The 22941-nt window shown below is 37.8% G+C and overlaps 1 protein-coding gene across 5 annotated transcripts in view; it reads left to right on the forward strand.

Annotated features, from left to right (window-relative positions):
- Window positions 1–2786: 2786 nt before the first annotated feature.
- The window catches only part of CEP120 (centrosomal protein 120), an 81320-nt gene continuing 61165 nt past the window's right edge, over window positions 2787–22941 (forward strand). Inside the window, exons 1-6 of one of the 5 annotated variants that reach the window (XM_074382102.1) lie at window positions 2787–2893; window positions 3151–3231; window positions 7305–7461; window positions 9629–9743; window positions 12839–12980; window positions 20407–20448. In XM_074382102.1, the coding sequence (XP_074238203.1) occupies window positions 3183–3231; window positions 7305–7461; window positions 9629–9743; window positions 12839–12980; window positions 20407–20448 (505 nt within the window). In that variant the 5' untranslated portion in view covers window positions 2787–2893; window positions 3151–3182. The other 4 variants (XM_074382107.1, XM_074382100.1, XM_074382108.1 and 1 more) reach the window with 4 other exon arrangements.

Consider the following 22941-nt stretch of genomic DNA (forward strand, 5'->3'; position numbering starts at 1 on the left):
TGTTTTCATACTATTATAAAGAACTGCCAGAGACTGGGTAATTTAAAAGGGAAAGAGGTTGGCTCATGCCTGTAATCCCAACACTTTGGGAAGCCGAGGCGGATGGATCACGAGGTCAAGAGATCAAGACCATCCTGGTCAATATCCTGTCTGTACTAAAATACAAAAATTAGCTGGGCGTGGTAGTTCATACCTGGAGTCCCAGCTACTCCGGAGGCTGAGGCGGGAGAATTGCTTGAATCCAGGAGGTGTAGGTTTGCAGTGAGCCGAGATTGCAGCCACTGCACTCCAGCCTGGCGCCTGGTGACCGAGCAAGACTCTGTCTCAAAAAATATATATAAATAAATAAAAAATTAAAAGGAAAGAGGTTTAATTGACTCAGTTCAGCATGGCTGGGGAGGCCTCAAAAAACTTACAGTCACGGCAAAGGCAAAGGGGGAGCAAGGCACCTTTCTTACAAGGCAGCAGGAAGAAGAGTGAGTGAGTAAAGGGGGAAAAGCCCTTAATAAAATCATCAGATCTTCTGAGAACTCACATACTATTAGGAGAACACTATGGGGGAAAACCACTCCCATAATTCAATTACCTTCACCTGGTCTCTCCCTTGACAAATGGGAATTGTGAGGATTACAATTCAAGATGAGACTTGGGTAGAGGCACAAAGCCTAACCATATACATTAAAAAAGACAACGGACATACCAACCATTGTATTTTGGAACTTGTTTGGATCCCGATTTGAAAAAACCAAATGAAAAAAACTATTAGACAATCAGAGAAATTTGAACAGTGTATATTTAATGGTATTAAGAAATTATTATTAGGTCTAATAAAGGGATTGTGGTTAAATATTTAATTTTTAAAGATTCTTTAAAAAGTCTTTATCCGTTTTTCTGCCTTTTTTTTTTTTTTTTTTTTTTTTAGACTGAGTCTCTGTCGCCCAGGCTGGAGTGCAGTGGCATGACCTTGGCTCAGTGCAACCTCTGCTTTCAGGTTGAAGTGATTCTTATGCCTCCATCTCCTTGTGCTTCAGCCTCACAAGTAGCTGGGACTTCAGGCTTACGCTACCATGCCTGGCTAATTTTTGTAATTTTAGTAGAGTCGGAGTTTCACCATGTTGGCCAGGCTGGTCTCAAACTTCTGACTCAAGTGATCTGCCCACCTCAGCTGGCCTCTCAAAGTGCTGGGATTTACAGGCGTGATCCATCACACCTGGCCAAAAAGTCTTCATCTTTTAGAAGTACATATCCAAAGAGATGAATCGATGTGATGTTGGGAATTTCCTTCAAAATAAACAGCAGATGAAGATGATTGGTCTTAAGTTGAAATTGCTGAAGCTGGGGTATATCATTTGGCTTTCTTTAAAGTATGTTTGACATCTTCCACAAAATAATGCATTGTTCAGTGATGAATCCAAAGGAGGTCATTTCTTTGCTTTTATATTGAATAGTGCTTCATTTTAGGAAAGACTCTGATGGGACCTGAAAGGACTTTAGAAGTAATTAGTCCAATCTCCACATACTCCTCCTTTTCTTTTGGGCAGAAAGCAAAGAGAGAAGAAAGAAGGGAGAAAAAAGAAGAAACAGAAAGAAGGAGGAGGAGAAGAAGAAAACAACAACAGTGATAATGTATTGTTTGCTCTCAACTTCTAAATTTACAAGACAAGAAAACGATAGAAGAAAACAGAGATATTATATTTCCTCTCGAAATAACTTCTAAATTTACAAAACAAGAAAGCAATAAAAGAAGAAAACAGCGAGACATTATATCATTTCCTATCAAAATAACTTCTAAATTTACAAAACAAGAAAGCAATAGAAGCCAGAACTTGTTTGTCCACTGACACTGCATGTGCTCTACCTAGTACTATCTCTACAGCTTTATTTTTTTTTCTATTACGATGATTTACTTTTTTTTTCTGAAGCAGAATTATTTCCAAACTTAATAGTGTCCGCAATCGCTCCAACCAATTTGGTTATTTAGGTTTCGAGCTAGATAACCTCCAAAAGAACTTTGTGCTTGACTTGAACACACGCTTACTGCAATCTGAGAAGTATTTAGGAGGCCGTTCCCTTTACGAGTCTTGAACCATTCCTTAGGTCTGAATTTGGGAGACGTTAATGGGAAAATGTCGGGAGACAGCATCTCAATGCCTTATTTTTGGTTTCCATTTTGCTAATTACTTTGTGATCTGGGGGCGGAAGAACCTATACCTTTAGATTTCCTTGCCCACGTGACAATGTTTCTATTTTCGGGGAATTTCTAAGGTACTGGAAATTCTCGGAGAGTTTACGTCAGCTCCTGCAAGTACAGTAATTACCGTATTGACGCTACTTGTTTTCAAAGGTCGGTAATTAGAGGTGCCGCGTGAGCACGATTTAGGGACTTTAGAGTTTAGATTTAAGTCATTATTTTTCTGTGATTTAATTTTTAAGCAGTGTTGACACTGGGTACCTCAACTAAGCTGGGTTTTTTTGTTTTCTTAATTCCCGCGAATATAACTCTCAGGTTGTGGCTGAGGCACAATGCAGGTAATACGCTACACTCACACTCGTTGAAGCCTACGCGGCTTCAGGAAGCTTTTGCAGCAGTAGTGTGCGCCTGCGCAACTGGTCCCACACTCAGTCGCCCGTCTCTCCCCGTCCGGCTAGCAGAGGGCGCTGTGAGGTAATGAACGCGTCCTCCGTAGGGCTCTGGAACAGAGCGTAAAAGGGCGGGAGGCGAAGCTTGCTGACGGACGTTCTAGCCTTGACTGCTCTGTCTCTATCGCCCTTTGTCCTCCAACCTCCCCAGGGCACTGGGCCTGTGGGCCTGGTTGCTAGGCGGAAGCTGGGCGCGGCTGCGGCCGCCGCGGCTGCCCAGGCGTTTGAAAAGCGGCTGCGCAGGCGGCAAAAGGTCCTCGGGCGGCGGGCTTGTCTCTGCCTGCAGACTGGCAGGGCTGCAGAGCGGAGTTTTCCTTGCGTCGGGGCAGGGTTAGGGTCTGGGCAGGCGGCCAGGGGCGGAGGAACTAGGCGCGCTGCAGCTGGCGGCCGTGGGACCGGGCTGCGGAGCGGGGTCCGGGCGTCAGCGACAGGGACCGGGGGCGGGCAGTGGGGGTCCCGCCGGGGATCCCGGGTTACCCGCGACTCACCCGGACCTCACTTCCCCCCCAGCCGACCTCGTCCCCGGACCGCCCATCGCAACCATGGTCTCCAAATCCGACCAACTGCTCATCGTCGTGTCCATCCTAGAAGGTGAGCGGCCTGAGGCTTGCTTTTGCAACTGCTGCTTCCCGAGTTTTAAAAGCTTAGCGTGGGACCGAGGGCTTGTTTACCCTAAGAACCCTGTCATCTGTGCTTTCGGGGTCCCCACAGACTTGGTCAAAGTTGTACGTAGTGAGGTCTGTTAGGCAATTGATTTAAACATCTCTGCAGGGATGTGAGAGCTATTAGGGATAAGTGGTATTTAGCGTGACTAGCCGTAGCCGCAGAGAATCCGGAGAAAACGATTTTCATCTGAAGCAGCACGTCGATGGCTTTTATGTGTGAGCTGAACGTGTTCCTGGGAGGCGCGTTCTGATCAGCGGTTCCCAATAATATCACTTGTAAGAGCTTTGACTTGAATACAGGTTTCCTGCAATTGCAGAAATGAGGGCGGAGGCCATTCTTTTTACACGTCTTGGTGGAGGACTCAGTGGACTACAGTCCTTAAGAGGGCATATTATACGTTCCTTAAAAAGTGTGTTTTGGATGAAGGACGCTTGTTTATTGGGAACTCGTTGAGTGTCAAGACACTGTTTTATTTTAAGAATTAAACATTCCTGGTTCTAAAAAGCTAAGGATTTAGCAAGGAGAATGTGTCAGCAAATAATTAATCAGGATGTGGAAGACCTGATGAATGACCACCTCTGTGGGGAAGGTTCATCAGAGGAGGTGACATTTTTGGGGGTCCTACTGATGATTACGAATTTGTTGGGTGAAAAAAGGAAGGACATTCCAGGCAGAGGGAAGAACAGAGAGCACTTAAGGTATGGAAAAAGCAAGACACGTTTCGCCTTGCTTAATTAAATTCGTTCAGTAAATGTTGCTTAAATTCAGTATGGTTGGAGAACAGATTTGCAAGAAAGTGGAGGGCATAGGAGATAACAGGTGAATTGAGGACAGTTTACGAATAATATGTTAAGAAGGAGTCATCTGGAGCCAGAGCAGAGGACTGGCTGCATTTTTCCCCCATGGGAGGGTATTTTGTAAAGGCCTGGCAGTGTGTGAGGGGTGAGAGCGAAGGAAACATTGTAAACCTAATTTTTGAATTTTGGAACTGACTGACCAGAAGCCCTACAGAGTTGGAGCACTATTAACTGTTAGATTACTTACTGTTTAAAAACATAGAACTGAAATAACCTCAAAATTTGGTTAACAACAGTTTTTAGACTTAAAACTGACCATGCTATGAGAAAACAAATGTCTCCTTTCCCTCCAAGGTTGTAGAGGCCTGCCCGCTTGGGGAGGTCACAGGACACACTATATGTTGAGGTATAATATACATATTTACAATATGTAATATGGACTGTAAATACGGATTTGAGGATAGGGTGGGCGGGATGGCTGAAGTTCTTTGAGTAATACGCTTTAGATATGTGACAATAGAATTCTAGGTGTTTGGACACTCCAGGCCAGTCTGACAACCCAGGACATAAGTGAATTCATATGGGAAAGCTAGTTTTAGAGCAGCAGAAAATGAGGTGATGAGAGAGGCCTCTGTTAGAGCTAATTGGGAGAGCTGTGTGATGTATGTTAATACTCCTAATACAGAGTTTCAGTGAGAGCCTCAGACTTAAACTCACAAGGTTAGCAGTCAAGGTCTTTCTGACCAGCTTAATTCCCAACGAAGTAGTTTGTGCCAGGGTGAGCATGGTAGGTGGAACATTGAAAGATCAGCAAGGTGACCAGGGCAGAGGAAGGTGAATATTTAGAAATACCATGGTGAGAAATGAGCTTGTACAACTAGACCGAAAAGGTCTTGGAGGATCTTGAAAGCCAGTTTAGAATTAACATTCCAAGAAACAGGTTGTTAGCGTTTATTCCAGGATAGGAGAATGCTTTTCTCGAGTTCAGTTTAGTAGCAGTGTGCAGGGAAGAGAACCTGGAGTCAAGGATGTCAGTTAGGTTGTTATGACAAACATACCCAAAACAAGCCTGTGGTCCTCCCTCCAAACTATTCTTCTCTTTTGTTTGTATTATATTTCCATTCATCATAACCATGCTGTTGCCTCAAGCCAAGAACCTAGGAGTCATCCTCAGCCTGGATTCATTCTCCATTTCTAACTTCCAAATGGTCACCAAGTATAATTGATTTTATTTTCTGAATAATCATACATACTGTGTACAAGTTTTTAAATAAATGAGTTTTCATCGTGAGTGCCTTGGTTTGGGGCCCTCATTATCCACCTAATTTTTTGTAACAATCTTTTCGGTAGTCTGATTCTTAAATGTTTTCTTCCTTTCCAGAAGTATCTAGACTGCCTCCATAACTAACTGGGGATAATCTTTCTGAAATGCAAACTGATTTTCTTAAAGTCCTTCAGTATCCTAAAGGGTAATGTCTGTATTTCTTAGAATGGCATACATGGCCCTTTGTGATAGACCTCTTTGCCTACCTTTTTAGTCTCTTCTCCCCTCATGTATTCTTCCCAGCCTTTCAGCTATATTGAGTTACTTGCAATTTCTTAACTACACTTTTAGACATGCCATTTATTCAAAAGAAAATGGTTAAGCTTTTGCCATGAACAAAATTTGGGCTGTGTACTAGATTCCAAGGATGAAAAAGACAGTTTCTGTTCTCACTGTATCATTGTCCACAGTGAGGCGGGCACCTGTTTGTTCCACTTCACATCCTCTGTTCTCAAGCCTGTTGGAAGCTGTTAGTTATTATAATGTGGAAAATATAGGTTATTTGACATATATGACATTCATTTGGGGAAGCTAGGTATCTTTTGGAGCCCCAGAAAATGAGGTCCTGAGAGGGAGAGTGATGCGATGTGTGAAGTCCTGTGTGAGGTCCTGAGAGCGAGCGATGCAGTGAGTAGCAGCAGGGATTTGCTTACTTAGTCGGTGGATAAAATGCCCTTCACTAAGATCCACCTTACCAGATTTATAAACAGGAGGACTAGTTGACTCAGTGCAAGATTCTTAGTGCTTCTTTGTTGATGTTCTTTATCTTCCTGTTTTCAGTTTTCTTGGTTTATTTCTCTTAACTAGACCCTCAGTTTTTTGAGGGCAGGTATTCTGTTTTGCTCATTTTGCATCCTACCATCTGATACAGTACTTAACTCTGAATGTGTCTTCAGTAAACATTGAACAAATGGGGTTTGGCAGTACAAATGAAAAGCGACGTGTAGAAAGAATATTTGAATATTTCTTGATAGTATACAACGTTGTCCTTGGGAATAGGATGAAGGAATCCATGTGCCTATTTTTCTTTAGCTAATTTGGAAAGTAGTCTTAACTGAGTTAACAGAAAAATTAAGATGCAGGCAAGTTTGTTTTTACCAATTTATTTCCCAGCTCTTCAGATGACTGCTCTCTATTAAATACTGCTATAGTAATATCTAAAATTTGTGTAATCACATACTTTAATTCCAGATGTTGTTGAGATCATTCCCACTCAAAGTGTGAACCAAGGACGGTAGCATTCACACAACCTGTGATCTTGTTAGAAATGTGGAATCTTAGGCCCACCCTAAATCTGAGTCACAATCTGCATTTTAACGAGATCCCTAGGTGATTCATGTGCACACTGTTTGAGAAGCACTATATAGCTTTCCATTTGATTCATGTTTCTTATGAATTATGAAAGTGGGGGTATATGTGGGTCTATGTTAGTGAAGTAGCTTATGGAATGCATGTCAACCGTGCTTAACAGATACCAGTTTTAAAAAACATGCTAGGCTGGGTGTGTTGGCTCATGCCTGTAATCCCATCACTATCGGAGGCCGAGGCGGGTAGATCACCTGAGGTCAGGAGTTCCAGCATGGCGAAATCCCATCTCTATTAAAAATACAAAAATTAGCTGGGTGTGGTGGCGGCGTGGGTCTGTAATCCCAGCTACTAGGGAGGCTGAGGTGGGAGAATCACATGGAGGTGGGAGAATCGCATGAAGCTGGGAGGCAGAGGTTGCAGTGAGCCCAGATCGCGCCACTGTCTCCAGCCTGGGCAACAGAATTATGCTCCATCCCAAAAAAACCCAAACAAACCAAAAGACACATGCTAAATGATCCTGTTTGATTTTTATACACTTTTGATTAATCTGTATAGTCTTGTTTTTCCAGGTCGCCATTTCCCCAAACGTCCAAAGCACATGCTTGTAGTGGAAGCAAAGTTTGATGGAGAACAGTTGGCTACTGATCCTGTGGACCACACTGACCAGCCAGAATTTGCTACTGAGTTAGCCTGGGAAATTGACAGGAAAGCACTTCATCAGCACAGGTGATTATCATTTTCATTTTATAGTAGCTTCTTGATTGGTTTCTTATTTTTTGGGCTGTTATAAATAAATACAGATTGAATATCCCTTTTCTAAATTATTTGGGACCGGGAGTGTTTCAGATTTTAGAATATCTGCATATACAAAATAAAATGGCTTGGGGATGGGACCCAAGTCTAGACATGAAATTTATTTGTTTTACATTATACACATAGGCTAAAGGTAGTTTTATATAATATTTTAAATACATTTTTTCATGAAATGAAGTATATGTTAAATGCTTGTGTGTGGAATTTTCCGTCAGTGGCATGATGTCAGCACTCAACATTTTATAATTTGGAGCATTTCAAATTAGGAATGTTCAACTTATAATTTTATATCTCACATTTTAGTAATAATTATAATTATTGAGTGTTTTTTAATGTGACAGAAAATTTTTAAATCGTCTGTTATTTTTAATAATGACGATATTAAAAAAAAAAACAAGTAATGTTTTTAAAATTTCCGTGCAAAAGTCTGTGTTCGAAGCCATTGGACAGACCTGCTTGACATATGGCCAGACTGCAGTAAGCCCTGAGAAAGATACTAGGGTTTAACTAAAAACAGGTGCTTTCCTTTGATCTTGGACTTTTTTTTCTCAAGAATAAAGAAAAGTTGGATGTGGTAAAAAAAAAAAAAAAACAACAACTAATAATAATAACTGCAATAATAACAGTTACATATCGGAACAACACTGTGAAGTTGGTATTTTTATTCCCCCATATTACAGATGAGGAAACCAATGCCTGAGATATTAAGCATTAATAACTTGCTTTAAGTCTGTTAGCTTGGTAGTGGTAGAGCCCAGCCAGTCCAGCTTCAGAGCCTAAGCTTTTCTACTACACTTACACTGAGCTGTTTGGGTTTTTTGTTTTGGTTTTTTTTTTTTTCTCTCATGTGTGAGACAGTAGATAGTCTAGAAATACCTTGATGATACCTATTCAGTATTAAGTATGGTTGGAATTCATTGTAATTTCTGTTAATTTACTTATTGTATATTTACCTGGCTTGCCTAGTAAATATACAATAAGTAAATTAACAGAAGGGGTATCTAGTGAAAAGTTATGAAAGTAATTATATCAGGGATTTTTTCTAATTAATTTAATTTGATTTTAAACAAAAACACTTTATTAGTATATAAAATAGACTAAAGTTGTATATATTTTGTGTCCTCTATGACTAGAAGCAGGCAAGAACAATAAAAGCAATAATCTGATTTATTAAAGGATTGAAAATATATTTTCTTCTGGGAAACATGTTACCACTTTAATACTTGCTTGTTCTGAGTACTAGACTAAATCAAAATGGAAAGCTAAAAATGGAAAACAAGGAAAAATCTATTTCCTTCTATTGCTAGATTAGTCCATGGATTTATTTGAAGAAGTATTGCATTCTTGGAGAATATCAATGTTGGATTTCCTTTCAGTCGTGTCTGGAATGGAGTCCTGCTATGAGCTGTTAGGGCTTCCATTGTGTTAGTGCCAGGTTAGCACCGCTCTGATTGTTGTAGGCTGAGAAAATACAGATAAATCGAGTTTCTAAGTGATGATTTTGTGCTAAGTGCAGTTCTGTAATCCACTAGTTAAAAGCACTGGCAAAATCTATTCAGCTTAATGCATGAGGCGGTTTAGGGGTTCCCAGCTAAAACAGAACTCATGCTATGCAAGCCAGTATTGTGCTTACAGAACATGGTCATGCGTTGTATTATTTAATTTTTAATAATTTATATTTAATTTCTGTTTTTTTAGCTACAAAAGAGCTGTAAGCATGTATGTATATTTGTAATTCTATATTTGTTACAGTGTAAAATAAAATAGGTCCTGAGAGTTCATGGTAATTTTTTACTTTTAGAAAGTTTTATACATTACAGAAGCTTGAGAAACATTGACCTACATGATGGCTTCTTAGATGAAAGAATGTAAAAGATTTTTATATGTTTTGTATATTATTTAGTTGATGTAGAGGTTTGTAGATATAATTAATAGTTCTTGCCTGTTGAGTTTTTTAGATGATATAAAATATAGTTTAACAGAATTATAAGTATCTTGATAATGGACAATATTTTCAAAGTTAACAGAAAGTTTAGTTATTAAGCAAAAGCCATTTTATTTATCACATGTTTTGTTACAGGCTACAGCGTACTCCTATCAAACTCCAGTGTTTTGCCTTGGATTCTGTAACATCAGCCAAGGAAACCATAGGTTACATCATTCTGGATTTAAGAACTGCTCAAGAAACAAAGCAGGTATTGCCCTTTTGATGTTTTGCTAGTGATTATGTTAGTTGATTATTTTCAGTAGATATCAGATTGATGAAAAGGACATGAATACTGATCAATCATAGGCTTGAGCCAATATGGGCAGTTCTTTTTTTTTGTTTTTGAGACGGTCTCGCTGTCACCCAGGCTAGAGTGCAGTAGTGCGATCTTGGCTTACTGCAACCTTCACTTACTAGGTTCAAGGAATTCTTCCTGCCTCAGCCTCCCGAGTAGCTGGGATTATGGGCAGTCACCACCAGGCCTGGCTAATTTTTGTATTTTTAGTAGGGATGGGGTTTTGCCATGTTGGCCAGGCTGTTTTCAAACTTCTGACCTCAGGTGATTTGCCCACCTTGGCCTCTCAAAGTGCTGGGATTACAGGCGTGAGCCACTGTACCTGGCCAATATAGCAGTTCTTATGTTTCAGTTTAATTTGATTTAGAAAATCTCAGCATTTTAATCATTTCCTTGACCAAGAACTGTCTTTTTCAAAAAAAAATCTCTGAACTTGTATCCAAGTTGCTATTACTTGAAGCTTAACATGCCTAACCCCTGAGCTTTCCTTTTAAAGGTGGTCCGTCCTCTTCCAGTGTTCCTTGCTTTAGTGAATTGTCACCATTCTCCTTTCAGCTACACAAGTTAGAAATAACAGAAGTCTTCCTTAACATTTTTCCTTTTCCCTCCTCCATGACCACCTGTTCCAGTTTTTTTTTTCCCTCCCAATCCATATGCTATTCTGGTTTTCACTGCTGCCACTCCAACCTCAGCTGCTATTGTTTCTTACCTTGGCTATCATAATAGCTTCTTATTGGTTTCCCTGCTTCCTGCTCCTTGCATAGCCGTCAGAGCAAGTGAACTTACTGAAACACACTTGAAGTTATCTAACGAGTACCTCTCTGCGCCCCCACTCTCAAAGAAAAGAACTCAGAATCCTGATTCCTGTGATAGCGACTTTTATTATTTAACCTGCTACTGCTTAGGGCTTTTTAAGTGTCCTCTGACACTTTTGTATGTGACTGACTTTAGAAGTCTCCCTTGCAGTTTTTCTGAATGTCTTGAGTCATAATTTTCTTATGGAAAAAAGAAAAAAAATTAAAACAATATCTTTTATTTTAAACTTTTTTCTTGATTTGAATCTTAAATTGGGATTCTGTGAAGAAAAATTTATCTCCTACTAACATTTTCGCTGCTGGTAGCATTGATTAGTCAGCCTAACCCAAAGTTGGAATAATTTAAAAGAAACTGACATTTTAAAATGCTTAAAAAGAGGACTTGTTTTACCCCCATCCTTGGGTACTCGTTACCTCTCTGCCCCTAGATCTTATCCTGAAAAGGTTTTTCCTTCTTTAGTTTTCCCTTTGATTGGGCCCTGATGTTTTTCTTAACCACCTTCTCTCATAACGTGCAAGTGTCTGGAAAACACTTCTGCAGTCAGTTTAGTTGCAGAGAAGGTAAATCCTTTTAAGAGGATAGTATCTGAAGGATGAGATCATGTCTGCAAATACTCTTGCCATTCTTTGTCACCTTGTTTAGTGCTTTAGGACAGTTTGTCAACATATTTGTAATCCAAGTTAGGGAGAAATGGCTCAGTTATTTAAACCAAATGCCGTATTGCCTATTCTCTCCTGTTTGCCAGCATAAATATTTGAAATTGGATAGTACAATATTTGAAGTTCAAAATAAATTGATTTTCTGTAAATTAATATAAACACACAAAAAAATCCAGATTTATTTTTCTCAGTTATATAACAGAGAAAGTCATGAATTCTCTCAGTAGCTGGAAATCTTTCTTTCAGGCTTATATTGAAAATTATAACATATTTGTCATCAGAAATACCACAACCAACTATATTATGCATTTTTATGTTTAAAAATTACGGTGATTTTTATTTAAATCTATGGCCTACCTAATTCTATTTTACTTACCAAACCTGACTTGAATATAAAATAGCAGTATAAGCACCATTTCTTATGTCTTTATACAACAAAGACAATATAAGCACCATTTACTATATCTATATAACAAATTATCAGAGTACAAAATGCTGTTTCCGTGTATTGAAATGGTGTTCCCACTGACCAGTGGTTCCTGCACAGATGATACATGTACCAGGATATTTTTCAGGTAGTCTTGAATACTAGAATTTCTGAGGTTGCTCTAGTGAGAATATTCAAATAATTTAGGATGCTTCATTCTGTAAGAAGGCTTTTGTTTCAATATTGGTTAAGTACCTGGGGTTCGTAATCAGCCACTCCACCATTTAGTATTTTGTTAATGCTTTTTGTTAACACTAATAAGATTTTCTTTTCTTTTTTCTTTTCTTTCTGTTTTTTTTTTTTTTATTTTTTTTTTTAGGCAGGGTCTCACTTCTGTTGCTCAGACTGGAGTGCAGTGGTACCATTATGGCTCACTGCAGCTTCAATTTTTCCGGCTCAAGCAGTCCTCCCATCTCCGCCTCCTAGGTAGCTGGGATTACAGGCATGCACCACCATGCCTGACTAATTTTTTGTATTTTTAGTAGAGACAGATGGAGTTTTGCTATGTTGCCCAGGCTGGTCTTGAACTCCGGGACTCAAGTAATCTGCCTACCTTGGCCTTCCAAAGTGTTGGGCTTATAGCCATGAGCCATCCATCCAAGATTTTCCTTTGCTTATTGATATAAGTAGAACGAAGTAGATCTATGGCAGAAAGAAAAGGAAAAGGTATAACTTAAAAATGTGAGAAGATAGAGAAGCAGAAAATTGGTAGTTTTTTTTGTTTAAGGGATGAAGTGAGATTGGGGGTATAAGGTGAAAGGTAGAAAGAAGTATGTTTTCTTCCTTTTAATATTTTACCTCTTGAAGCATAAGAAGACAAGCAAAGAAAACAATCTAAACTTCTATGTAGTTTTTCCAGAGGGAAATTCAGTTGATGGCTTCCTAAGCAGTATTAATTTGTTTTGAGAAAAATGTGAAAAAACAAATTTTAAAGAGGATAAAGTACTGAAAAACTACAGGAAATTTATTTAGAATCATATAGCATTTCCCAATACATTTTTCCCCCTATTAACTATTAGGTATTTTGTTATTTTGTTATTCTCTAGGCACCAAAATGGTACCAGTTGCTGAGTAATAAATACACCAAATTCAAGTCTGAGATACAGATAAGCACTGCTTTGGAAACAGATACAAAGGCACCAGTGGATAGCTTTAAAGCAAAGGGAGCTCCCCCTCGAGATGGAAAAGGTTTGTGCATCATCTCCAAAAACGTTCTCTGAGAAGTTCGGTCTTTGGACTAGAGCTTTAGGTAGAGGTAGTGTTATAGGGAGATATATGCAGGGTATAAACTGTGCATCAGACAAATATGACATTTTTACACATGTAGCACTTGTTGCTCTTAGCTCTTAGCTCTTATTTACAAATCTTAGAAATAGCAGAAGTTTTTCCTTATTTGATATGTAATAGAACAAAGCATAGCTTTGTATTGTTTTACAAATTTGCTACTTAGGACAATTCTCTTCCTTGGATGAGTCCAGGAAAGCCCAAAATAGTCATGCTGCTATCTAGTTAGTAACTCAACTGTAGTTTAACAAAACCATTATGTTTTTTCTTTTTTAATTAATAAACTTTATTTTTTAGAGCAGTTTTAGTTTCACCGTAAAATTGAGCAGAGAGTACTGAGAGTTCTCCTGTATACTCCCTGTCCCCACATACTTGCAGCCTCTCTTGCTATCAACATGCCACAGCAGAGTTGTGATATTACAATGCATGAACATGTCGTATCATTCATATCAGTGTCACCCGAGGTCCACACTTTACATTAGGGTTCTCTCTTGGTGTTGTACATTCTGTGGGTTTTCACAAATGTAAATAATTTGTATCCATTATTGTAGTATCACACAGAATAGTTTCACTACCCTAAAACTCATCTGTGCTCCACCTATTCATCCCTCTGTGCTTCTAGCCCCTTGGCAACTATTGATCTTTTTTACTATCTCCATAGTTTTGCTTTTTCCAGAATGTCATATAGTTGGGATAATATAGTATGTAGGCTTTTTCAGATTGGTTTCTTTCCCTTAGTCATAAGTGTATGTAAGATTACTTTGTGTCTTTGCATGGCTTGATAGCTCATTTCTTTTGAGTGCTGAGTAATATTCAATTGTTTGAATATATCACAGCTTATTTTTCCACTCAGCTGCTAAGGGACATCTTGGTTGCTTCTAACTTTAGGCAATTATGAATAAAGCTGCTGTAAACTGCTGTAAACATCTGTGTGCAGGTTTTTGTGTGGACAGAAGTTTTCGGTTCATTTGGGTAAATATCCAGGCTTGCAATTGTATCATCTGGTAAGAGTATGTTTAGTTCTGTAAGAAATATCCACACTATCTTCCAAAGTGGCTGTGCTATTTGGCATTCCCACCAGCAGTGAATGAGATTCTGTTGCTCCATAGTCTTACCAGAATTTGGTGGTGGTAGTGTTTTGAATTTTGGCCATTCTACTAGGTATATCATAGTACTGCTTTATTGTTTTAGTTTGCATTTCCTCAGTGATATAGGATGTTGAGCATATTCACATATGCTTACCTACCATGTGTATGTCTTCTTTGAGGTGTCCACTCAGGTCTTTGGCTCATTTTTTGATTGGGTTGTTCATTTTCTTATTGAATTTTAAGAGTTCTTTGAATATTTTGGATAATAGTCCTTTATCAGATATGTATTTTTTTATTATTAGTTATTTTTTATTATTTTATTTTTTCCCAATATGTGGTTTATCTTCTCATTCTCTTGACATTGTCTTTCCCATAGCAGAAGTTTTACATTTTAATGAAGTCCAGCTTATCAGTTGTTTCATTCATGGATTGTGCCTTTGCAGGTGTATTTGAAAAATTGTTGCCACCACCCAAGGCCATCTAGGTTTCTCTTTTGTTATCATCTAGGACTTTTATAGTTTTGCAGTTCACATTTAGGTCTGTAATACATTCTGAGTTAATTTTTGGAAAGGTTGTAAGGTCTATGTCTAGAGTTACTTTTTGCATGTAGATGTCCAGTAGTTCCAGCACCATTTGTTGAAAAGACTTTCTTTATTTCATTGCATTGCCTTTGCTCCTTTGTCAGGGGTCAGTTGACTGTACTATACTTATGTGATTCTATTTCTGGTCTCTCTATTATGTTCCATTGATCTATTTATCTGTTTGTCAATGCAACACTGTCTTGACTACTGTAGCTTCAAGTAAGACTTGAAGTCACTGTCAGTCTCTGACTCTATTATTTTCTTCAATATTGAATTGGCTGTTCTGGTTCTTTTGCTTCTCCATATAAATTTAAGAATTAGTTTGTCAGTATCTACAAAATAATTTGCTGGGGTTTTTATTGGGATTGTGTTGAATCCTTGTGAACATGCATTATCTCCGTTTATTTAGTTATTCGATTTCTTTTATTGGAGTTTTATAGTTTTCTTCTATGGGGTCTTACATATTTTGTTAAATTTATATCTAAGTAGTTTATTTTTTGGGAGTGTTCGTGTAAATTTTATTTGTTCATTGCTGGTATGTAAGAAAGCTGTTGACTTTTGTGTGTTAATCTTGTAACCTTGCTATAATCACTTGTGTGGTTTTGTTTTATTTTTTGAGAAAGGGTCTCTGTCACCCAGGCTGGAGTGCAGTGGCATGATCTCAGCTCTGCTCAACCTCCGCCTCCTAGGTTCAAATGTTCTCCTGCCTCAGCCTCCCAAGTAGCTGGCACTACAGGTGCATGCCGCCATTCTCAGCTAATTTTTTGTATTTTAGGAGAGAAAAGCTTTCACTACGTTTGCCAGGCTGGTCTCAACCTACTGATCTCAGCTGATGCACCCACCTTGGCCTCCCAAAGTTCTGGGATTACAGGCACGAGCCACCACACCTGGCCTTTTCTTAAATTCTTTTTTTGTTGTTGTTGATTCTTTCCACAGATTTTTTACATAATCATGTTCTCTGTGAACAAAGACAATTATATTTCTTCTTTCCTAATCTGTATACTTTTTCTTTTCTTTTCTTTTGCATGAGTAAGTCTGTAAGTATGATGTTGAAAAGGAGTGTTGAGAAGGGACATCCTTGTCTTGTACCTGCTCTTGAATCCTTCAGGTTTTTCACCATTAAGTACAATGTTAGCTGTAGGTTTTTAAGTATTCTTTATTAAGTTGAGGAAGTTTCCTTGTAATTCTGGTTTATTGAGAGTTTTTATCATTAATAGACAATGGATTTTGTCAAATACTTTTTCTGTATCTATTGATAAGATTATGTGATTTTTTTTTCTTCATTAGGTTGTTGATGTGATGGATTACATTAATTGATTTTTGAACATTAAACCAGCCTTATATACTGCGATAAATCCCACTTGGTCATGGTGTATAATTTTTTGATTTTTTAAAACCTTTTTATAGGGATGGGGTTTGCCCATGTTGCCCAGACTGGTCTTGAACTCCTGGGCTCAAGTGATCCTCCCACCTCAGCCTCCCAAAGTGCCGAAATTACAGGTGTGAGTCACCGTGCCTGACCTGTAATTTTTTTTACACACAGTTGGATTTAATTTGCTAATATTTTGTTGAAGATTTTTGGATTTGTGTTCATGAGAGATATTGATCTGTGTTTTTTGTTTGTTTTATTTTCTTTATTGTAATGTCTTTGATTTTGGTATTAGGATGACGTTGGCCTCATAGAGTGAGTTAGGAAGTATTCTTTGTTTCTATCTTCTGGAAGGGACTATAGAGAATTGGTGTAACTTCCTTAAATGCTTGGTGAAATTCACCAGTGAACAACACATCTAGACCTGGTGTTTTCGGTTTGGGAAGGTATTGATTATTGACTCGATTTCTCTAATAGATATAGCCCTATTCGGATTGTCTAATTCCTCTTGTGCGAGTTTTGGCATATTACATCTTTCAAGGAATTGGTCTGTTTCATCTAGATTATCAAACTTGTGGGCATAGACTTGTTCATAGTATTTCTTTATTATTTTAATATCCATAAGCTCTGTAGTGATCCCATCTTTCATTTTTGATATTGGTAATTAGTATCCTTTCTTTTTTCTTTTTTTATTATTGAGCCTGGCTAGAGGCTTATTGATTTTATTTATTTTTTTCAGAGAACCAGCTTTTGATTTTGTTAATTTTTCTCTATTGATTTCCTGTCTTAAGTTTCATTGATTTGCCCTAATTTTTATCATTCTTTTCTGCTTACTTTGGACCTACATTGCTCTTCTTTTTCTGGTTTCCCAAGGTAGAAGCTTAAGTGTTTGATTTTTACATCTTCTCTTCTAATAAACATATGCATTTAATGCTATAAATCTTTCTCTAAGCACTGCTTTCATTGCATCTCACAATTTTTGTTGTGTTTTGATTTTCATTTAGTTCAAGATACTTTTAATTTCTCGAGATTTCTTTTTAACCCATGTGTTATTTAAAAGTATGTTGTTTAATCTCCAAGTATTTGGGGATTTTCCAGCTATCTCTGTTACTGATTTCTGGTTTATGTAGTCTGAGAGCAGACATGATTACTGTTCTTAAATTTGTTAGGGTGTGTTTTATGGTCCAGAATTGTTCTGTGTTGGTGAACTTTCTATGTAAGCTTGAGAAGAACGTGTATTCTGCTGCTGTTGTTTGAAGTGGTCTGTAGATGTCCATTGCATCAGTTCATTGATAATGTTGAGTTCAGCTATGTCCTTAATGATTTTCTGCCTGCTGGATCTGTCCATTTTTGACAGTGTGTGTTAAAGTCTCCAAGTTGGATTCAACTGTTTCTCCTTGCAGTTCTATCAGTTTTTGCTGCATGTATTTTGATACTCTGTTAGGTGCATTGACATTAAAAATTATTTTGTGTTCTTGGAGAATTGACCCCTTTATCATCATGTAATATTCCTCCTTTCCCTATTAACTTTCTTGGGTTCTGAAGTCTGTTCTATCTGAAATTAATATAACTACTACCACTTACTTTTGATTAGTATAGCTTTTCATCTATGTTTGTTTTTCTGTATTTAAAGTGTGTTTCTTGTAGATAACATGTAGTTGGATCTTGTTTTTTGATCCACTCTGACAATCTGTTTTGTAACTGGTGCATTTAAACTATTGATGTTCAGGGTGATTATTAATACAGTTGCGTGAATAACAGCCTTATTTGTTAGCATTTTATAGTGTTTCTCAGAACACTGAGCTGGATATTCCTTATTCGTGTTTTTGTTTGCTACTCTTTTCCCACATTTGTGGTTTCAGTTTTAACGTTCTCCTTCTTGCATATCAATTATACTTTTTTGTTTTCTGTTTTTTTTTTTAATTTTAATTTTTTTAACCTTTTTAGTGGTTGCCCTAGAGTTTGCACTATACATTTACAAATTTCAAATAATGGTATTATACTGCTTTTACTTTGGAGGTCCACTTTCAAATAAAATTTTACTGCTTCATAGGTTGTTGTAGGTATTTTAAAATAAAATATTACTAATCCTTCCTGTTCCTTGTATTATTGCTTTCATTTTAGTTATACAGGAGCACATACATACAATACACACATGTGCACACAGACACGTAATTGAAGAACCTTTTATCTGTTAGATCAATTTAAAGTTTTTATTTTTCATTTATTCTCTGATGTTTATTTCTTTGTGTATATGTGAGCTTGCGACCCATGTCATTTTTCTTGTCTGTGAAGAACTTTCTAATATTTCTTGCACTCAGGTCTACTGGCAACAAATGCCCTCAATTTTTATTTGTCTGAGAGTTTTTGTTTCTCCTTCACTTTTGAAGAATCATTTCACTGGGCACAGAATTTTACAGCGGTGGGTTTTGTTTCCTGAGTGTTTTCAATACTTTATGCTTCTTGCTTGCATGCCTTCCGAGAAGTTGGATGGAATTCTGTCTTTGGTCCCCTAGAGCCATGATTTTTTTTTTTTTCCTGTTTGGCTTCTTTCAGTATTTTTTCTTTACCTTTGATATTCTGATGTTTTAATATGGGATGCCTAACAGCAAGTTTTTTTGGCATTTATCCAGCTCAGTGTTCTCTGAGCTTTCTGAATCTCAGTAATTATTGCTTGAAATACTGCTCTGTTCCTTTCTCCCTTTTTCCTTCTGGTATCCCCCAGTCTGTGTTTATCACACCATTTTTAATTATGTCACAGTTCTGAGATGTTCTGTTCTGTCCTTTTTTTCTTCCTCCTCCCCTAGGCTTTTTTCTCTTCGCTTTCCAGTTTTGGAAATTCCTATTGTCACATCAAGCTCAAAGACTCTTTCCTCAGCCTGTGTCCCATCTACTAAAAAACCAATTCTCATAGTCATTCATTTCTGTTATATTGTTTGTCTCTAGCATTTCTTATTTTTTCTTACACTTTCCATCTCTCCGCTGCTATTATCTCTCTGTTATTGTATGCTGTCTACTTTTTCCATTAAAACTTTATAAGGCATATTAATCATAGTTAAAAAAAATTTTCTGTTTTGGTAATTCCAACATTCCTGCCATATCTGACTTTCGCTCTGATGCTTATTTAGTCTCTTCAAACTGTTTTTTTTTTTTCCCTTTTAGTATACCTTGCAATTTTTTGTTGCAAACCAGACATGATGTATGGGGCAAAAGGAACTGCTGTAAATAGGCCTTAGTAATGTAGTGGTCAGGAGTGGGGAAGAGGAAGCATTCTGTAGCCTTATGGTTAGGTCTCAGTTGTTTACTGAGCCTGTGTCCCTTGCGTTTGAACTTCACCATTGCTTGTCAGTTTTTTCTCCCCTTAGATGGGGCAGAGTGCCTGGAGGGACTGGAGTTGTGAATTCCCTTCCCTCGCATGGAAGACTAGAGGCAGCTGGAGTTGAGTATTTCTCTTCTCTGAGGTCAGTTAGGCTCTGATAGAACCTGAACAGGTTAGGCTCTGGCAAATAGTTTCTCTCGAGGGTGGGACTTGTTAACAAGAACAGAATTCTCTGTCATGTTTCAGAATGGTTTCTTTTCTCTTCCCTATGCCAGAAGCATGAGGGAACTTTTCTCTGATATTCACTGTGAGGACCTGGTAGAGCTCCTGGAGGTAAAACTCACGAAAGTGTGGGGCCCCCTTGTGACTGGGTTACCCTGGAGTTTTTATTTCTTAGGCTGGTTCACACGAAGCTACCAGCAGTTCATCTCAGTTTAGGTTTTCCTACTTCCTGCATTGGTTCTTTCTGTTCCAAAATTGTGATTCTCTGTAGCTCCCTGTCTGTTTCCCTGGTTTTGGGGAGCAGCAGTTTTCCTGAGACCTCACTTTTCTGACAGATCTATGGAGAGTTGTTAATTTTTAGTTTGTTCAGCTTTTTATTTGCTATTAGGGCCAAGTGAAGATTTCTAAGCTTTTATGTGCCAGACTGCATATTTCTTCCTAAGTGTTTTACAGTCTGTATTTTCTTTTAGGTAAAATGATGGAATTGGATGAGATAGTCTGTAAAGTTCTTTCCTAGTCTACTATTTTGTGATTACATCTGTTGTGTAAACTTTTTCTGTAGAGGAAGAAGCTAAGTGTCTTCTGGAAGTGAGAGAAACTAATAGTGAAATTGAAATTATACAATTGGTATTCTGCTATAATTCAATCATGTTGCATGGAATGTCCTAGATGTATGTACATGGAAAATTAACATTAATAGTGCTGTTTATATTGGCACATATATTCCTTTTTTTTTTAAATTGTACTATAGGTTCTGGGGTACATGTGCAGATGATGCAGAATTGTTGCATAGGTACGTACACACATGGTAATGTGATTTGCTGCCTCCATCCCCCCATCACCTACATCTAGCATTTCTCCCCCTGTTATCCTTCCCTGACCTCCCCGCCCCCTGGCTCTCCCTCCCTTAGCACCCCCACAACAGACCCCAGTGTGTGATGCTCCCCTCCCTGTGTCCACATGTTCTCATTGTTCAACACCCGCCTATGAGTGAGAACATGTGGTGTTTGATTTTCTGTTCTTGGGTCAATTTGCTGAGAATGATGGTTTCCAGATTCATCCATGTCCCTACAAAGGACACAAACTCATCATTTTTTATGGCTGCATAGTATTGGATGGTGTATATGTGCCACATTTTCCTTGTCCACTCAGTCTATTATTGATGGGCATTTGGGTTGGTTCCAGGTCTTTGCTATTGTAAACAGTGCCATGATGAACATATGTGACACATATATTCTTAGTTCAGTGAATTTATAAATAGTTATATTGTCCTAAAAGTTTAATTCTGAGTTGAGAATTACCTTTTGAATTGAGAAGATAGAAATTGTAGTTCAGTATTTTAACAATAACTGCTTTTCCTCAACTTCTCTTACCAGTACTTCTTAATTTCCTTTTAGCCTTTTCTTCCTTTCCCAACCTTTATATATTAAAGAAATCTTCTCATTCTGTACGCACTCTTCAAATGCAATCTTATTTATTTACCAGGCATCAGTCATACTCTTCTGTGCCAAAGACCCCAACTTAGGTCTTTGGACCCAAATATCACTTGCCTCCTGGACATCTTTAGATGTAGCTTATGCGTCTTTGGCAGTATATAAGTGTTTTCAACCATAAACCCGAGATGGGCAAATTGAATTTCAGTGATCTGTTTGCCAAAATGGCATAAATTGTAAGTAGTGAAGTCAGGATACAAACTTGGAAGTCAGATTCTTGAGCTTTTATTAGTTTTTCCCTCAGTGAAAAAAAAAAAATCTAAGAATTTTTTTCTGTTGTGAAATAATCTCCCTCTTCCCCAAAAGTTGGAAATACGTTATGAAGAAGAATATTTTTCCCTGAACTATTTGAGAGGAATTTGCTACCTAATGTACCTGAATATTTGGAGTGTTTATTAGAGCATTCTCCTACATAACCGTGATATATCCATCAGAACTGAGAAGTTTATTTCAATATATTAACACATGTAACCTCACTACATTAATGAAACATTGATCTATTACTACCACCTAATTTTGTTCCAGTTTTGTTTTACCAGTTGTCTTTTCCCAATAATTTACTTTATAGGAAAAGCATTTATCTTAGAATTAGATGTTACATTTAATTGTTGTATCTGTGTATTCTGAAATAGTTCCTTGATCTTTCCATGAACTTGAAATTTTGAAGACTGCAGGCCACTTAATTTGTAGAATGTTTCATGACTTGAGTTTGTCTGATTTTTAGATGTAGCTTATGCACATTTGGCAGAAATATCCCAGAAGAGATGCCACATTCTTCCCATTGCATCAGGTGTTGCACGATTTTCATTTGTCCCATTACTGATGATGCTCACTTTGATTGCTTAATTAAACTGTTGTGTGTTAGTGTTCTCACTGTTTTTTTCCTTTGTAATTAATAGCTCTTTTATGGGACAGAAATGTGAAATCATGAATATATTCCATTTCTCATTAGACCTTCAATTTATTCATTTATTTATATCAGTCTGAATTTATAGTTTTCTCTTTTTATTTAGTGTTTTACAGTATTTAACTACCCTTAATTATTTGTCCCAGATTTGGGCAGCCACTTCAGATTGCTTTTGTTTCCTTTTGAATGTTTCCATGATTTTTTGAGCTTTTAAAAAAATATTTTCTGGTACAGGAAGGTGTTCCAAGCTCATCTTGTGCTTGCCCTGTCTCAGCCCTGGATTGAGCCATTTCTCTAAGGAGCCCTGCTTCCTTTTAGTAAAGAATGATGTTTAGAAGTCAAGATCTAGGTGCTAGGTATGTTAGCTGATATTGTGGTGTCACTGCTCCCAGACCCTTTCAGTAGACAAAGTGAGGGAATATGTGCATATGTGTGTACACACATGCATAAATACATACACACATTTGTATATATACATATTGTCTTACCTGTGTTGTGCTGCAGTAATAGAGTACTACAGACTGGGTAATTTATAAAGAACAGACATTTATTTCTCGCAGTACTGGAGGCTGGGAATCAAGGCACTGGCATCTGGTGAGGGACTTTGTCCTGAATCTTGTTTATAGGGTATGCACATATTGGAAGGCTGAAGAGCAAGAGAGGAACTCTCTCCACCAAGCCCTTTCATAAAGGCACCTGATCTCATTTATTAGGGAGGAGCTCTCATGACCTAATCACCTGTTTAAGACCTTATCTTGTAATACCATCACATTAGCCATTAAATTTCAACATGGGAGTTTTGGAGGGGACACATTGAAATCATAGCACATATACACCATTTTGCTTATATTTATCAATATACATTGAACAGGGCCAGGCACGGTGG

Source organism: Saimiri boliviensis, chromosome 1 (genome assembly GCF_048565385.1).
Source record: "Saimiri boliviensis isolate mSaiBol1 chromosome 1, mSaiBol1.pri, whole genome shotgun sequence".
Classification (NCBI taxonomy): Eukaryota; Metazoa; Chordata; class Mammalia; order Primates; family Cebidae; genus Saimiri; species Saimiri boliviensis.